Here is a 15,714-nt window from a genome sequence, read left to right as displayed (position 1 = left end):
GTTTTTTTTTTTTAATGTTTATTTATTTTTGAGAGAGAGGCACAGAGTGCGAGCAGGGGAGAGGCAGAGAGAGAGGAAGACCCAGAATCCGAAGCAGGCTACAGGCTCTGAGCTGTCAGCACAGAGCCCGACGCAGGGCTTGAACTCAGGAACCATGAGATCATGACCTGAGCTGAAGTCGGACACTTAACCACCTGAGCCACCCAGGTGCCCCTCCTTATCTGGATTTTTAATAATCAACATCCTACTGTGTGAATTAGTATCTGGTTGTGGTTTTGATTTGCATTCCCACAATGGCTCGTGATGGTGAACATCTTTTCCTGTGCTTATATATTTGTATATCTTCTTTGGACAAGTATCTACTAAGATATTTTGCCCATTTTTTAAATTGGGTTGTCCTTTTATTATTAAGTTGTAGGAGTTCTTTACATATTCTAGAAACAAGTTCCTTACCAGATACAGGGCAGGGGTCCAGAGACCTGGGCATGACCTTAGGACTTGGCGTGAGGAGGCAGGAAGGCAGGGCCCCTGCCCCCAGCCTGTACAGGAAGCACGAGGGTCCTACGCCCTGAAGCCCTGATCACTGAGCCCAACCTGGAACCCTGACCCCAGACTGCTGACCCTGGACTTCCCAGTAGGAGTGATCACCCACGGTTTGCGGAGCAAAGGCTCTCCCCCTGTGCCAAGACAGGCTGAGCTTCCAATTGCGAAGTTCGTGATCCTGGGGCCATCGCTTCTGGTTCACAAGGTCTGAAAAGCACACCAATTAGCTATGGGATGGAAACCAGCCAAAGAGTAATTTCCAGAAGATTCGGGCGTGGCCTGTTTGTGCTTCTGTTCCTCTCTCATCAGCTGGTGTTCTGCCGCAGAGGCACCGGTGTGGATTATCAGAATGGATGTGACGTTAACATTTTCCCATGTCAATAAGAAAGCTTCGAAAGTAGGATTTTTCATAGAGCAAAATGTTACATTCTCTGCTTATATTATCATTGACTTAGCCATTTCTCCCAGAAAGATTGGGATCCCTTTGGAGCCACACAGCACTAAGTTTCTAATGTGTCTCTTTGGATAAAGATAAGTGTCACCAGCATCATTGATCAGAACTGTAGTCACACCCCATCTCCCCGAAAAAGACAATCCACAGATAATTCCCGTCACTTATGGGTCAGTGGCTAGTACATGGCCAGGACTGTCCAGGGTGTGGCCTGGCCCTCAATTCTGGTTCTTGTATAAAAGCCACAAAGCCTGATAGAAAAAGAGAGTTCTGGAGCCACAGGAAAAGATGTGTTAAGATTCAACACTTTAAGTAGAACAATTTACTTTCAATGTCACTCCTGAAAGAAACCAAAGAGAAAATCCCCATCAGACACAAGCTGTTTATGTTTACTGGGAACCTGAGACATTTCCAGGTGAGCCCGCATGAATCCACCCAGGTGCCAGGGTCTGAATGAGTCAACACTGGACACTCAACCTGAACAAAAGGGTAGACACGGGCGTGTAAATTCCCCAAAGCCTCCTGCATCCCCAAAGGTTTGATGGGACCTGTGACAGAACCTTCATGGTTAATGCCCATCATGTCCTGTCTCACCGCTTTGAGCGGCCTCTGCAGAGAGCTGCTCTGGTCATCCTTCCAGCCTCAGGACCCAGGTGCCACTGCCAGGTGGCCTTCTCCTAACACTGTCTTTCCTCACGGACTCCCTTTGTCCCCATCTCCTTCACCAATGCGAGACCGTATCCTTGAGTGTGTGAGTGTCCCTATAAGAATGTATTGTGTGTTTACATGTATTCTAATCAAATAAATGGTACTGGGCTCCTTTTCTTGCGCTCCACCCCCCCCCCCAGTCTTTGTTGTTGTTCTGGGGGTGTGTGGCTTGTTGTTCCCTGGGCCTCTATCCGCTTGATGTCAAGAGAACCCAAGCCACCAGATGAAAAAGACACTTCAGCAGTTTTGTCTGGTGCTGAATTGCTGAGATTCATTTGCAAGCAAATGTTACCAAGTTCTGTCTGCATTTCATTCACAAAGAATTCTTCCCCTCGAGATGCAAATAATGTTAGGTTCCCCCCCCCCCTGGTTTATTAGGAATCACCTACTAACCGGGAGGTATTTCAAATCAGAAATTTTAGGACTCTCCCTTTGGATCCCACAACATGTGTGGGTGGGGGTGGGAGGTCACACAGCCCTGAAAAGGTCTAGGTCATGGTGACTCCCCCCACATGGGCAATGCTGTGGTCTCACCCCACAGCACATGGTCACTGGCCCTCTCCCCGCAATCTGGCAGGGCCCTGCCCAGGGGGAGGGGGGTCTTCAGGGACACTCCAACCCTCCCCACTGGGGCTGCCCAGGGCTCTCCACACAGGCCCCTCGGTCCCCACAGCCCTCTCCCCTCCCACAGGCCAACTTACCGCTTGTTATTCCCAGCCCCTGGGGGCTAACTGGCAGGCTCAGGCCACTGGGCCCTTTTCAAGCCTCCAAAATGGAACACATCCATTCTGCTTCTTTGTGCCATGACAGGCCATCAGCCTTAAAACTACAAAGGTTTTCTGGATGTAAAGGAGGTCAAGATCTTAAGAATAGTAAAGTTCTCTTCCTGGAAGGAGAAAAAACACCGTTCCTCGTCTCCTAATCAGCCATAAGCCCACTTGGCCTCCACTCTCAAGGAAGAACAGAATGACTTAAATAAAACACCCACAAAACTAAGAAACCAGAACTTCGCGGGGCGCCTGGGTGGCGCAGTCGGTTAAGTGTCCGACTTCAGCCAGGTCACGATCTCGCGGTCCGTGAGTTCGAGCCCCGCGTCGGGCTCTGGGCTGATGGCTCAGAGCCTGGAGCCTGTTTCCGATTCTGTGTCTCCCTCTCTCTCTGCCCCTCCCCCGTTCATGCTCTGTCTCTCTCTGTCCCAAAAATAAATAAAAAACGTTGAAAAAAAATTAAAAAAAAAAAAAAAAAGAAACCAGAACTTTGCAATCTTTCAGCTAGCATCCTGCTACACTGATATTTATTAAGCACCTACTGTATCCTAGATGCTTTGCCAGGCACTTGATAGACGCAGTCTCGTTTTACCTTCACAAGGACGCTGCGAGGTACGGATGATGGTCTCCGTTCTCCACCCCGGGAATGTGAGACTTAAAAAAAAACAAGTGGGGGGAGCTTGCTCAGGGTCAGGCACCTGCCTGATGTACGTGGTTGAGACGAGTGTAATTACTTTGGATTATTCCGGTATGTTCCGCCGGCCCCTCCCAGGGGATGTGCTCCAAACCTGGTTCTGCCAGAGCTCCAGAAGTTCATCCTGTCGTGTCTTGTACTGTGCTGGCCTCACCACCTTCCTGGGAATGAACAGCGCCCTGCTCTTTCTGAAAACGTTGACAGAAGGTTCAGCCACGAGATAATCGGTCTCCTACCTCTTCCTCCTCTCACTTTCAGGGGGTCCTTTCTCTTTAGTGACAGAACCGCTAGTGAAGAGAAGGCCCAACAGTGGGTATCACAAATGGCCCCCCTAAGCGTGCGCGCGCGCGCGCACACACACACACACACCACACAGAGTCCCAGATGCTACAGATGCTATGAGGTCTTCCACTGGCCAGGTTTGAGTTTAACTCTGGGTTCTCACTTCTTTCAAGGCCAAACTCATCTGTGGCTGTGCCATCACGGTCCCTTAGCTGCGTCCCTTGCAGAAGCAGCACGCATCCCTCATCTGCCATGTGTTTCCATCTATGGGAAATTAATTCCAAAGGACGGACTTACAAATCCACTTGTAAAGAGGCAACGTTGGCAGACCGCTTCACCATGGGGGTGCCCCCTGTCTGTGGGCCAACAGCCTTGAACACAGGGAAAGTGCTGCACATCGACTGCCCCTTTTAGCACAAGAGTTCTGTGAAGCTGTCAGTCAGGGAGCAACTGCTCCAGTCTGACAGATGGGGAAACTGAGGCCCTTTTACTTCTTGAAATCCCAAACTGTTAACAGGGCCCCGGGAAGTCAGTGCTGCTGTGGCTGCGAGGCCAGGACGGATTACTCTGCAGAGGGAGCCCGATGCTGGGGCAGTGCCTCCCCATGCCCTCTGGGAGTTGTGTTCCCGGCTCTGTCGGGGGTGGGGGGGTCCTGGCACAGACTTCGCCCTCTCCTCTCACCTTCTTCAGAGAAATGGGCAGGGCACAGGCGGGGCGGGGGGGGGGTCAGACTGGCCTCCACCTACAGGCCCATTCCCATAACCAGGCCACCTGCTAGGCAACGTCCGAAACAAATTAACCCTGTGACGGCCTTCTGTGTGCTGTCACAGCTCCAGGAGGAACACGCGAGTGTCTGTCAAACCCTTTTTCCAGAGAGGTCTGCTCGTCCATGGAGGACATGGTGAGGTCACTAGGGACTCCTAATCCCAGCACCCCACTTCCCCCACCTGGCCATGCTGATACTCCCAGGAGACCTCGGTCGGTGCCTGCCACTCCCCAGCCGTCAGGAAGCAGGTGCCCTATTGCCCTTGATCAGAGCCCAAAACGGCACACTGGGTGCTCGTCCTCCTCTGCAGGCTGGCCTCGACACCAGCTTCTCCCTCTCCCAGGCTCCTCTCTCCTAAGCATTTCCACTGGGCGGCCCGCCTGCCCCACACCACACTGGATAGACAGCAAACTCCCATGATGCAAACTTTTACTCCCACTCTCCCGGCCCTCCCTGGCCTGGCCTCGAGGGATGTGATGGTCAGGCCCCCGTGAGAGTAAGCGAGAAGCTGGGGGCAGAAGACCCACCTCCAGGCAGGCTGGGCGGGGCCATCTGAAGACACAAAGAAGTATAAGCCCTTGAGGACCAGCGTCTCCCACAGCCATCCATACAGTTCAAAGTAGAAACAACTTATAACCGTAAACAGCTACCACAAGCCAGGATTTGCTGGAATCTTGGTTTCCCATAATAAGTAATTTGATGTCCTTGTAAAAAATTTTACCTTTCAAGCTTTCCCCTCCCCAGTTTTTGGAAGCACAAGCAGAAGTTTGATGTGCCTGTTGGGCAATATACGCAGGGCTGGGGAGGGAGGGGAGGCAACGTGTGGGTCCCAGGGGGGTCTCCAGCCTCGGAGGAAAGAACAGGACTGGTGGAGACAGCCATGGGAGGGGGGGAGGGAGCTTGAGCTTTCATGGGGGTGGGGCATGGGAGGGGCTGTTGTTGGGGGTGGTGAAGGCCCAGGGAGGGGTGGGGGTGTGAGGTGGTCACAGTGACCCCTGCCATACCTCAGCAGGAGACAGGGCCTCTGCAAAGCCACCAGAGCCTCCTTCCCATTGTGCTAACCTGAGCTTTGAGCCGGCCACAATGGGTTCCCCAATGGTTACTGTCACTCTCTGTCTCAGGGAAGCTTGGGGCCAGCATACTAAAGCCCAGAGCAGGCCCAGGCCCAGGTCAGATCCCCACAGGAAAGAAAAAAAAAAAAAAAAAAGAAAGAAAAGAAAAGCCACTCACCAAATGGCACTCCAAGGGAGGTGTGAGGCCCTGAGAAGCACTTCACTACAGCTGCTGGCCTCTTGGAGGGAGGCTGCCCACACTGATCTTGCTCAAATCCTGCCCCTTCCATTTACATGACTCCAGGCTCCTGTTAAGTTCCTCCACTGCCCCTGGCCTCGGGACGAAGAGAGGTAAACTCAAAGTTGTAGCCTTCAGTGACACAAATTACACTCACAATACTCTGCGGCCATCACCACTATTTTCAAGAAATTTCAACACTCCAAAGAGAAACTCTGTACCCATTAAGCAATAACTCTCCGGTGCCCCCACCCAGAACCTAGTAGCCTCTAGTCTAATTTCTGTCCCAATGAAGTTGCCCATTCTGGATAGCTCATATAAGTGGAATCATGCAACATTTGTCTTTTTGTGTCTGGTGTCTGGCTTTTTTCACAGAGCATAATGTCCTCAAAGGTCATCCATTCGTGTTGTAGCATGTGTCCAAATTTTCTCTCTTTTTAAGGCTGGACAAATAGTCCACTGTGGTATATTCCACATTTGGTATATCCATGCGAGTGTCCACGGAGGAGTCCACCTTTGGTTATTGTGGAGAGCGCTGCTGTAAACGTGCGTGTGCAAGTATCTGCTTGAAACTTGCTTTCACTTCTTTTGAGTATATGCCCAGAAGTGGAAGTCTTCTAGGTTATATGACTCAGAGCTGGGTCATGTAGTAATTCTATGTTTAACTTTTTGAGGAATGGCTACACCATTAATACTGTCTTTATCTTTGGTTGCTTGGTCTGTTCCAAGAGCCTAAGCTACTTTTGTAACATTCTTAAAACTCTTCCCTAAATAAATAAAAGTAACAGAAGGTCCTGAAGTATTTCCGAAACAAAATAAAACCCGGCTGTTGAGTGGTGGGGAATCTAGAAAAGCCACCTTCCGGCGCGGGTCCCAGCCTGCGTGGAGATGCTGCCCCCTTCTGTCCCAAGGGCCGCCGCCCGCCGCTGACGCTCGAATGGTGGCCCGTAGGAGTAAAGCAGGGTCTGTCCCCACAGATCCCAATCCCCTCTTGACCCCGAGAGACAGATGCCAGGAGGCACGGGGCTGGCCGCGCACGGAGAGTGGAGGCTCTGGGCGACTCGCGTGGGAGCCTGGGCCCGCGCAGGCGTTCACGGCCGCCAGGGGGCGCGGGGGAGCCCGCCTTCGCCGGCTCGCTCGAGTCAGACCTGGGGCCACCACCAGTGGCTGCTCTAATACCCCGAACCGCAAACCCAGCACCCCCTCCACCCCGCCTCCGACGGTGGCGGCGGGATTCAGGTCTCTCCTGGCAGCAAGCAAAAGTCCCAGCGCGGGGCTGGGCCCAGCGCAGCCTGGGGCGTGGGGAAGGGAGCCTGAGGGTCTTGGCCATTACTGGACCCTCAGAGGGGAACAAATGTTGGCCGCACCCAGTTGTCTGCAACTGTGGCCCTACGCTTCATCAGGCACCTCTCTCCTGTGCAGAGTAGGCACATTCACCCGTGTCCCCTAGCTGTCACACGCATGAGACCTAGTGCTCAAGAGAAGGTTGGATGGAATGAATGATTGAATGAATGGCGTATACTCCCATATGGTGTAGAGTGAAATAAACTGGGAGCCTAGACCCTGGACTCTGATGTCAACACTGCCACTGATTCTGTGCCATCAACCGTCAGGGTTTATTGGTGCCCGAGAGGTCCAGGCCCAGGAACGCTAAAGTGACCCCCTTTAAATTTAAGGGAAATGCAAGCACAACAGCCAGAATTGGCTGGGCCATAATGCAAAATGCAGTGCATGTAAATATGAATACATAAATAATATATTGGAAGATAAGGTAGCAAAGGAGATATTTAAATGTTTTTAAGTTTTATTAAAAGCTCATTAAATTCCATCAAATTTTGATTATTGTACTGTTACCAGAAAGGAATCTCCTTGTTTCTAGAAAATACACACCTAAGTATAAGGGGCGTGGAGCTGCAAATGAGTCAAAGATGGCTCAGAAAAACATTTTTTGCCAAAATTGTAAGTTAGAAGAAGAAAGTTCATGAAAACAGTTAATTGGCATTATTTGACAATCTGTTAGGGGTACCGGTAGGAGGCCAGCCCTGGGGTGCAGGGAGGGTTGATGCTGGGATGTGGGCTTTGGGTGCATCCATAACGCATGGAGTAGAGGTAAACCTACATCCAGGACAGACTGCCAGGAGGGCGGGCGAAAGGTGCACTGTCATGAGGGCGAAGGTTCAGGGGCTGCCTGGGTGTGGGGAAGAAGGTTGTGCGCTAGGCAGAGCTCCGCAACCAACACGGGCAAAGCCCCAGATGGCCCAGAGCTGGGCTGTGGGGTGGGGGTGAGTTGAACTGATTCAAAGGTCCAGGCTGGCTGCGGAACTGGCCCCTTATGTACTTACAATCCCTAGGGGGCGACCGGCTTTCGAGGGAGCAGGGATGCTGTCTGGCTCACAGTGGTTCTCTCAGTGACCGTGTCTGCCAGTCATCATATTGGGCCTGTGGCAGTTCTTCCCCGAGGTTTTTCAAACTCTGAAGCAGGGGGAGAGATCCTGCTCTCTTCTCTGGTCAAGATGTAAGCCTGGGCTTAATGAAGGCTGTGCATTGGGACTGTGGGGATATCTGGTCTGAGTGAAGAGGGGCCAAGGAACAAACTTCTATAAGATGCCTTCCAGAAACCTTGAGAGAAGCTTAAGAACCCAAAGGCCACAGATTTGCTGGCTTTATTCATGTCGATACACAAGCCTGTAGAATCTTGTATATTTGGGCAAGAAGCTGTATACAGAAATGTTCACCGCAGCATTATTTGTAAAAGTTAAAAATCATCTGTTAACCAGAAAATAGATAAAATGTTGTGGCAGCAGCCTCCGTAGTATTCCAGCTCTTGTACAGCGGCCTCCCACGTTTAACAGGGCTGAGCTGCATAAACATATTGCAGAAATGACATTGTGTGACTTCCAAGGCTAGGTAATAAAAGGCATTGTGGCTTGAGCCTTGCTCTTTCTCGGTTCACTTGTTCTGGGAGAAAGCCAGCCACCATGTCACAAGGACACTCAAGCAGCCTCCTGGAGAGACCCACAGAGCAAAGGACTGAGGCCTCCTGACACCAGCTTGCCAATGATGTGAGTGAACGATCATGGAAGTGGGACTTCCAGCCCCAGTCAAGCCCTCAGAGGACTACAGCCCCAAGCCAACATCTTTAACGCCACTGCCTAGCTCGAACCAGCCTGCTAATTCCTGGCCTGCAGAAACGAAGATAACAAACATTATTACAATGTTTTTTGGTAGTTGTTACCAAGGTTAGGGGGCATTTGTTACTTTGCGTGTCACAAGGACTAATACAAATGTTATCTATTCATTCAGTGAAATTTTAGACTGCTTGGCTTTATTTTTTATTTTAAAGATTTTATTAGTTTTTAAAGTAGTATCTATACCCACTGTGGGGCTCAGATTTACAACCCTGAGATCAAGAGCTGCACACACTATCAACTGAGCCAGCCAGGCCCCCTAGTCTGCCTGTTTTTAATAAGGGGTTAAGTAGCCGCATCATCGAATTCTGCTGAGCTTCAACTGAGCATTGATGTGAACTTTACGCATCTGGCACCTAGCAGGCACTTGATACGCTTGTTGCTGTACTCTTCTCTGGTTTTGTTTCACTCCCTCGGCTTTCCAGCTGAATTTCCCCTCGTCTGACAAACAGGTATTCTCCCTAGTTGGAATATGGTCACAATATTCTCATCTGGTAGGATGGGGTCCATTACCTCTCACGCAAATTGGAGAAAAAGCGCATCTTCTCTTCAGGACATGAAGTGTAACGGGGCCGACCCCATCTGAATGCAGAGATCACAGAAGGCGAGCTTACCTCGGTGGCATCTACTCCATCTTTCAAGCACCTAAACAGGAAGGACGGGGTCTAATTAGGCACTAATGAAGTAGAACTTAGAGAAGATGCCAACCTGAGTTCCTGACACTTCTACCCAGCAACCCTAAGGTCTCAGGAGGATTTTATTTTGGTGTCTGGATGAAAGAACTATGTTCCTGAAATGTTAACTACAACTTTTTTTTTTTTTAAAGTAACCACACTAAGCCATGCATTTATATAATCATATGAGACTTATCCCTAGGAATAAAATCGACAACTTTCTCCACTCCCACCAGACAAAACATACATTCCTTGACTTCTGAAAAGCAGGGGGGAAGAGCTCACACTAACACCAACGGCTGTGCCAGGGCCCCCATCACGTCACCCACCACTTGCCAAGTGGCTTAAATTACTGGCTTATCCAAAATACAGGGAACTTTTCTGTGCCTGCAAGTCTAGTGGAGCATATATTTAAATATGAAAGAGACCAGTGAAATTCAAAGACAATGGAATTAAGTGAGGAAAGAAAAGTTGCAAGCCCCTGCTAGACCAAGTTAGTTCCTCCACATTTTGGTGAGAACCAGCCCCATACCCATGGGGGTTCTGGGGTCTGTTACCTTGTAAATCTCCAGGGTGAACCGCTGCACCTTGCAACACACCTGAAAGCTAGGAAGCTAAGCAGGGCCCACTTGGAAGAGAGAACAAAAAAATAGACATTCGTTGGCAGTGTCTTGCCATCCCCCGCATCAACTCTCCATCTTTACGCCAGGTCTTCACAGATCTGAAGTGTCACCCGCTGCCTCTCCCCATTCCAAAGGATTTCAGAAAGCCTGAATGGCTTTAGATTTCGGCAGGTCCACAAATACTGCACCTTAAACAGTGGTTCTGTGTGGCCAATGGGGTTTCAGGCTACCCTTGGAGAGCTTGGCACAGAACAAGGTCTCCTTTCACTTGACCCTCCTTTGCTAATACAAGGCTGTTTGGCTGGGCCCAGCACCCCATGGGGCAAATGTTCGGGCCAAGAATAGTCTTCATTCTTCCTGTGAAGCTTTGAAAGGCTTCTAAAGAACACAGGAAATTGTCAACCCATATTTTCTGTTGAAAACGGCTGACACTAAACTTTGAACATTCTATGGATTAATCCCAAATCATGGGAACCAATTTGCTTGAAAAGAAGCAATTTTTTCAGCAATGTCAGAGATGAGATACTCTGATAAACCATCCCAGCACTATTTGCAAAGAATGACATTATTTTAGAACTCCCATTACTGGCACTGTAAAAAACCCGTTCTTCACCAAAATTACCTTATTTCCATGGCATGCTTTATTGTTGAAACAATAAAGTTACTTGGTAACTCCAAAAGGCTGTGTCTACAAAGAAGCAAGTCTAGAGACCTATCAAGCACCACGCAAACTTACTGAAAATGTACCATCGCCTAAAACTGGGGAAAAACAATACTCTTTTGTCTGTCATGGCCCCAGCATCACCACTTCCAGCAACACCCAAGGATAATCTCTCAAGGTCCAGACACCTCACATGTGCAGTCACAGAATGTAATCTTCACTCTGAATCAGCAAGAGAGATATGGGCCCTAACTTACAGCTGCAGAAACAAATGTTGAGAAAGGAGAAGTAACATGCCCAATTCAGAGATGGGATCTGAACACACAGGATTAGCGTGTTCAGTTTTCTAGCACAGACCAGGTGGTCGCACGGCAGAAGACTAAAGCAACGGAGGCCCTGACCTCATCACCAAGACTGCATCAAACTCCAGCTCTGCCACTTACCACTTGTCTCTAAGTTAGTCACTAAACATCTCCAAACCTGTTTCCACATCTGTAAAAGGGCAATACTGGTATCTATTAAGGGTTAGATGAAGATAATACACAAAAACTAACTTATCGTCTGAAATGTGGTAATAAGTGTTCAATACGTGGATAGCTGTTATTACAAAGGGTAAGGAAAATATTCTGAATGAAATACACGGACTTTTGTTTACATTTGCAAGCTTTTTATTAGAAAGGACTTCAATTTACTGGAGTGGCAGACAGTAATTTTTCCTTTCACATCAAATAGGATAGCACAGCAGTCTTCACTAGGACACCCTCGGGGAGTCAACAAAAATTATTAACGATCTATATACTACCTAGATCAATGGCTTCCAAAGTGGAATGAGTAGAGAGTTCACGGGGGCTTGAGAAGGGTGCTAAACTCCCCCCTCCCCAATTTAAAATTTTGTTTCATAATTTCACAGTAACACAGCAGCACATGCACACAGTTGTAATTATGGATACATGCTCAAGAATATTTCAATAAGGAAACAGGATAAAGTTTGGAGACAGTGATCTTAGATGACTTGCTAAGTCAACATTCTGCTTTTGCTTCATTAAGCCATCTTACACTCTTTCCTCTTTTCTCACCTACTGTACATTGACCTCCACATTCCTTGGTCAGTTTCTCCCAAGAGGATAAAAGGCACAAAAGGTGGGAAGACTCAGAATGTGCAGGTGGTTCAGTGACACCAAACTAATGAGTCTGAGAGGCAGGAGCCTGTATCTCTTCAGCTTTCAAGAGTATAACCTGAGCTACATAGAAATAAGCCACATGTCCAATCAATTATCAATTTCCCCCATTGTGAACTTGATAATGAGACAAGTAGATCTCATCCCACTAGGTGGCAGTAAAGCTCTACCATGCAGTGCCCAAACCAGTCACTGGGATTGGTGCTGACTTGGTCAATGCCGCACAATTAGAAAGATCGTGGTTACTTCAATTACATAATGCTTCTGGACAACAGAAACTAGGCATTGCCTGTTTTGCTGTTTACAAGCTGGGCTGTCCTTATGTCCTGAGTGTTACATGTATTGTGAATGATCACATAGCAGTTCTCAGAAATCCACAGGCCATATAGCAAAAACAGCCCTCAATATGCTTGAAAAGCCTGGAGTCAACAATCAAAAGATCCAGTAAGGTTGTACAGGTCCTGTATCAGATTCAGGTAAAATCCTTAGGTATGATATGGGTAAGATTTGTGCCAGTTTTTACGAGGGTAGTAGAATAAAGGTGATTTACAAACTTACAACAAGATACAGAATTTTTAAATGGTAACTATGAGAACCTGTTTCTAGAACTCTAGAATTAATACTTCACCAGTTAGGCAGGTGGTCTATACAAAGTTTTTCATTTTGCATCCTCCAAATTCAGTAGGTCGTTAACTCCTTAAAACCAAACCTTTCTGGTTATAGGTGTTAACCCAATCTCACTTAAGAACCAAAACAAACAAAAAACTCCTGCATATTATACCTATAGTTATTCTGGAACACCTGATTCTAGTCTTAGAATAACAGGCAATTTATTTTTAAAAAGCCACTCACACCATGTAGGTTCTTCAACAGCAGAAGGCATTTTAGGATTAACAAAACTTTTCCAAGACAATTTTTAGTGACGGCCATCAAATAAGAATAAATCTTTATTGCGGTATTCCCAAATCATGTTTTTAATGCCTCATGAGATTTACTTTAAAAATAGTAACTCTCAGGGTGCCTGGGTGGCTCAGTCGGTTAAGCGTCCGACTTCGGCTCAGGTCATGATCTCACAATTTGTGAGTTTGAGCCCTGTGTCAGGCTCTGTGCTGACAGCTCAGAACCTGGAGCCTGTTTCAGATTCTGTACCTCCCTCTCTCTCTACCCCTCCCCTGTTGGTGCTCGCTTGCTCTCTCTCTCAAAAATAAACATTAAAAAAAAAAAAAAAGTAACCCTGGGGTGAATTTACATATAAACTGAAGATACTATAACATAAATAATCTTCCTAATATATGTTTTACATTTTAGATCTATTTTTTTTGAAAAGCAATAAGGATCTTTTTAAGCATACTGACTTATTTAAATCCTTCAGCCTGTGAAACCAAAAATATTGGCTCGTAAGAATTAGCAGTTACTTCCTTCTGCTTGGATCATTAATTTTTAAAAGTAACAAACATGGTGCAACTTTTTAAGGTAATGAACTGGGTTGCATTAATTATACTTAATATACCATAAAGCATTATGTTAAAATCTACATCATTGATCTTTAAATTGCACCACCTTCTTCCCAGTTACAAAATTTCAGTTTCCAGGGACTTGAGAGTTCATCTAATGTGAATGAGTTGGGATTTGTTCTCAGAGGTATAAACACTAATGAGAGTAATGAGTAGAGATAACTGTACATCTCATAAATTAGAAAAGCAATACATTAACCATATTCTAAATGAAATAAACATACAATAGAAAAGATGAGTTACAATTGTGGACGAGACAAATTCAAGTTGAAGTTTCTTCCCAAACATATTCTATTCTTGTATATCAACTGTAGAATATTTAAGAGCCCACACTCTATTACATCACAACATTGTTTATTATGTGAATTTTTTACAATACAAACAAAAAAAATACAGAAATGCAATATATGAATACAGCTAAATGCAGAATGGTGACTTTTCTTTTCAGGAGGCCATGATTCCCATTTCTAGTAAAATAAAGAGACTGCACATAGGTAGAAACAGGTTGGTCGTTAGCTTCACAATTTTGCCTAGAAATGATCTATAAATGCATTTTTCCCCTGCTACTTACCATAAAGTGTAAAAAGGGAATTAAAGGAAAGTTTCCTTGTTGGTTCCTACCATATGAAAGATGCTATATTCTATTTTAGCAGGGCCAATATATGGAAAATACCTAAATAAAATGTTATTACAAAAATGAAGCAGTAATGAGATTCTGGCTAAAGAGGGCACTAAATGAGGATAACATATATTTAAAGAATCCAAAACAAACAAATAAACAAAAAAAGGTTGTTATAAAAAAGCTCTAGGTGCATTGTAAGCATATAGGATTTTTTTCCATGTGTATTTTTAAACAATGGAAGTGTCAAAAAATAGGGTCAACTGTGTTAGACTAAATTACATTATTGTATATGCTGCACTGAATGGAACCTCTGTATTATAATTATCATAGAGAAGCATAGTTTGCATCATATTATGGCAATTTATCCTCAATGAAAACCTTCCAGAGTCCTTTTATTTTGGAATATCTTGTAAACAGTCAAACCACCAGAACATGATTGTACAACAGTAAAATGTTTTCTTGCATTAAATTGAAGACATCTGTTTAATAAAAAAAAAAAAAAAAAAAAGAGAAAGAAAAAAAAAAGAACAAGAAAAGAAAATGTAGGAAAGGTACTTAGAGCTGTTAGTTTCTAAGTACACAACACCCTAGACAATTCAAGGCATCTTAATCTCCATCAAGAACAAAAAAATAATAATAATTTTTGTCATGCTGTTAAATCCATCATTAAGGATAAAACTGGTGCAAATTGGTCAAACGGATCCAACAAACACTGATGTCCAAGCTGGCATATTGGCAACTAATACGTAACTGGTGGTCAATAGAGGGTTTAAAAGATCTTCCCTTTCTTCTTGTTCTTTTCCAAGGTTCTAAATGATTCAAGGAAAATAATCAAAATGAGTGGCCACGTTATAAACATTAAAGATAACATAAGATGGTAGCAATGGCTAACCCAATTACAACTGTTAGATGTTCAAACACTACTTTTTTTTAGCTTAAAAAATTATCAGATTTAGAAGTGAATGATGACAATACAAATCTGTAACAGACAATCAAATTTTGACCAAATTTCAGGATAAACACTAAAAATAGGACAGAAATCCAGTTTTAATGTAGGAGAACAATTCTTCCCAAATAAGAGTACAAACTGAAAAAGATCAACTGACATCAAATAGGGTACCTTCTCTTCTACTGCTATTTGCATTCTCAATTACATTTGCTTTTACAAATAGATTTTCCTTTTCACTGGGGAAAAAATTAAAAGAAGGAAAGCATTATAGAACAAATGTCTAACCTTGAAAATATTTAGCAGTGGGGGTAAATTGTAGAATTCTTATAGGGATATAACTTTTCAGTTTTAAATGGGACTAACAAGGAAAAGAACAAAACCAAGGTACAAATATTACTAAGTTTTATGTAAATTAAGAACAAGTAATTGATCAGTTGTATTTGGAATTACATATCCAGTATTTTACCTTCAGAACTTAATCCTAAAGAAATAACACAATTAAAACATAGCCCTAAATTGTATAAAAGATTTTTACAGCAGTGTTTTCTATGCTTGCTGACGATCGAACACAACTATTATGTCCAACAATTGAGGGGAGGAGGTAAGAAATTGATTATGGTGAGTCAAGTGGGGAGAATGTGATGAAGCTACCAAGTTATAATTATGAAGACAGTTAAGTAATGGAAAATGCTTGTAATGAAAAGAAATACTGTTAGAGTAGACAGATTGCATCCATCTATGTAAAAATATTCACCCATGAAAATAATTGTGGTTGTGTGATAATGGGTAATATCTTTTAAAATA

The 15,714-nt window shown here is 45.2% G+C and overlaps 1 protein-coding gene and 1 long non-coding RNA gene across 15 annotated transcripts in view; both read right to left on the bottom strand.

Moving 5' to 3' along the window:
- Nucleotides 1-126: 126 nt before the first annotated feature.
- LOC102902028 lies at nucleotides 127-12,938 on the bottom strand. Of its 5 annotated transcripts, none has more exons than XR_002740564.2 (5): nucleotides 5,442-12,938; nucleotides 3,258-3,450; nucleotides 3,062-3,123; nucleotides 2,404-2,588; nucleotides 127-1,334 (listed from the first exon to the last, which is right to left on the bottom strand). It is a non-coding gene; the product is annotated as an uncharacterized LOC102902028 (long non-coding RNA). The 5 variants fall into 5 exon arrangements; XR_006594407.1 differs by having other exon boundaries at nucleotides 2,404-3,123; nucleotides 5,442-5,598; nucleotides 9,203-12,938; XR_006594406.1 differs by having other exon boundaries at nucleotides 2,404-3,123.
- Nucleotides 12,939-13,676: 738 nt separating this feature from the next.
- Nucleotides 13,677-15,714, bottom strand: part of SEPTIN7 (septin 7) — a 116,693-nt gene continuing 114,655 nt past the window's right edge. For all 10 annotated transcript variants that reach the window (XM_045052606.1, XM_045052608.1, XM_045052605.1 and 7 more), the window contains one exon: nucleotides 13,677-14,770. In XM_045052606.1, coding sequence (XP_044908541.1) covers nucleotides 14,731-14,770 — 40 coding nt within the window. In that variant the 3' untranslated portion in view covers nucleotides 13,677-14,730. The remainder of the gene's footprint in view (nucleotides 14,771-15,714) is intronic.

The sequence above is a fragment of the Felis catus genome, chromosome A2 (assembly GCF_018350175.1).
Source record: "Felis catus isolate Fca126 chromosome A2, F.catus_Fca126_mat1.0, whole genome shotgun sequence".
Taxonomy (NCBI): Eukaryota; Metazoa; Chordata; class Mammalia; order Carnivora; family Felidae; genus Felis; species Felis catus.
Note: the sequence above shows the minus strand (reverse complement) of the source record. Positions and strands in the feature narration are given on the sequence as shown.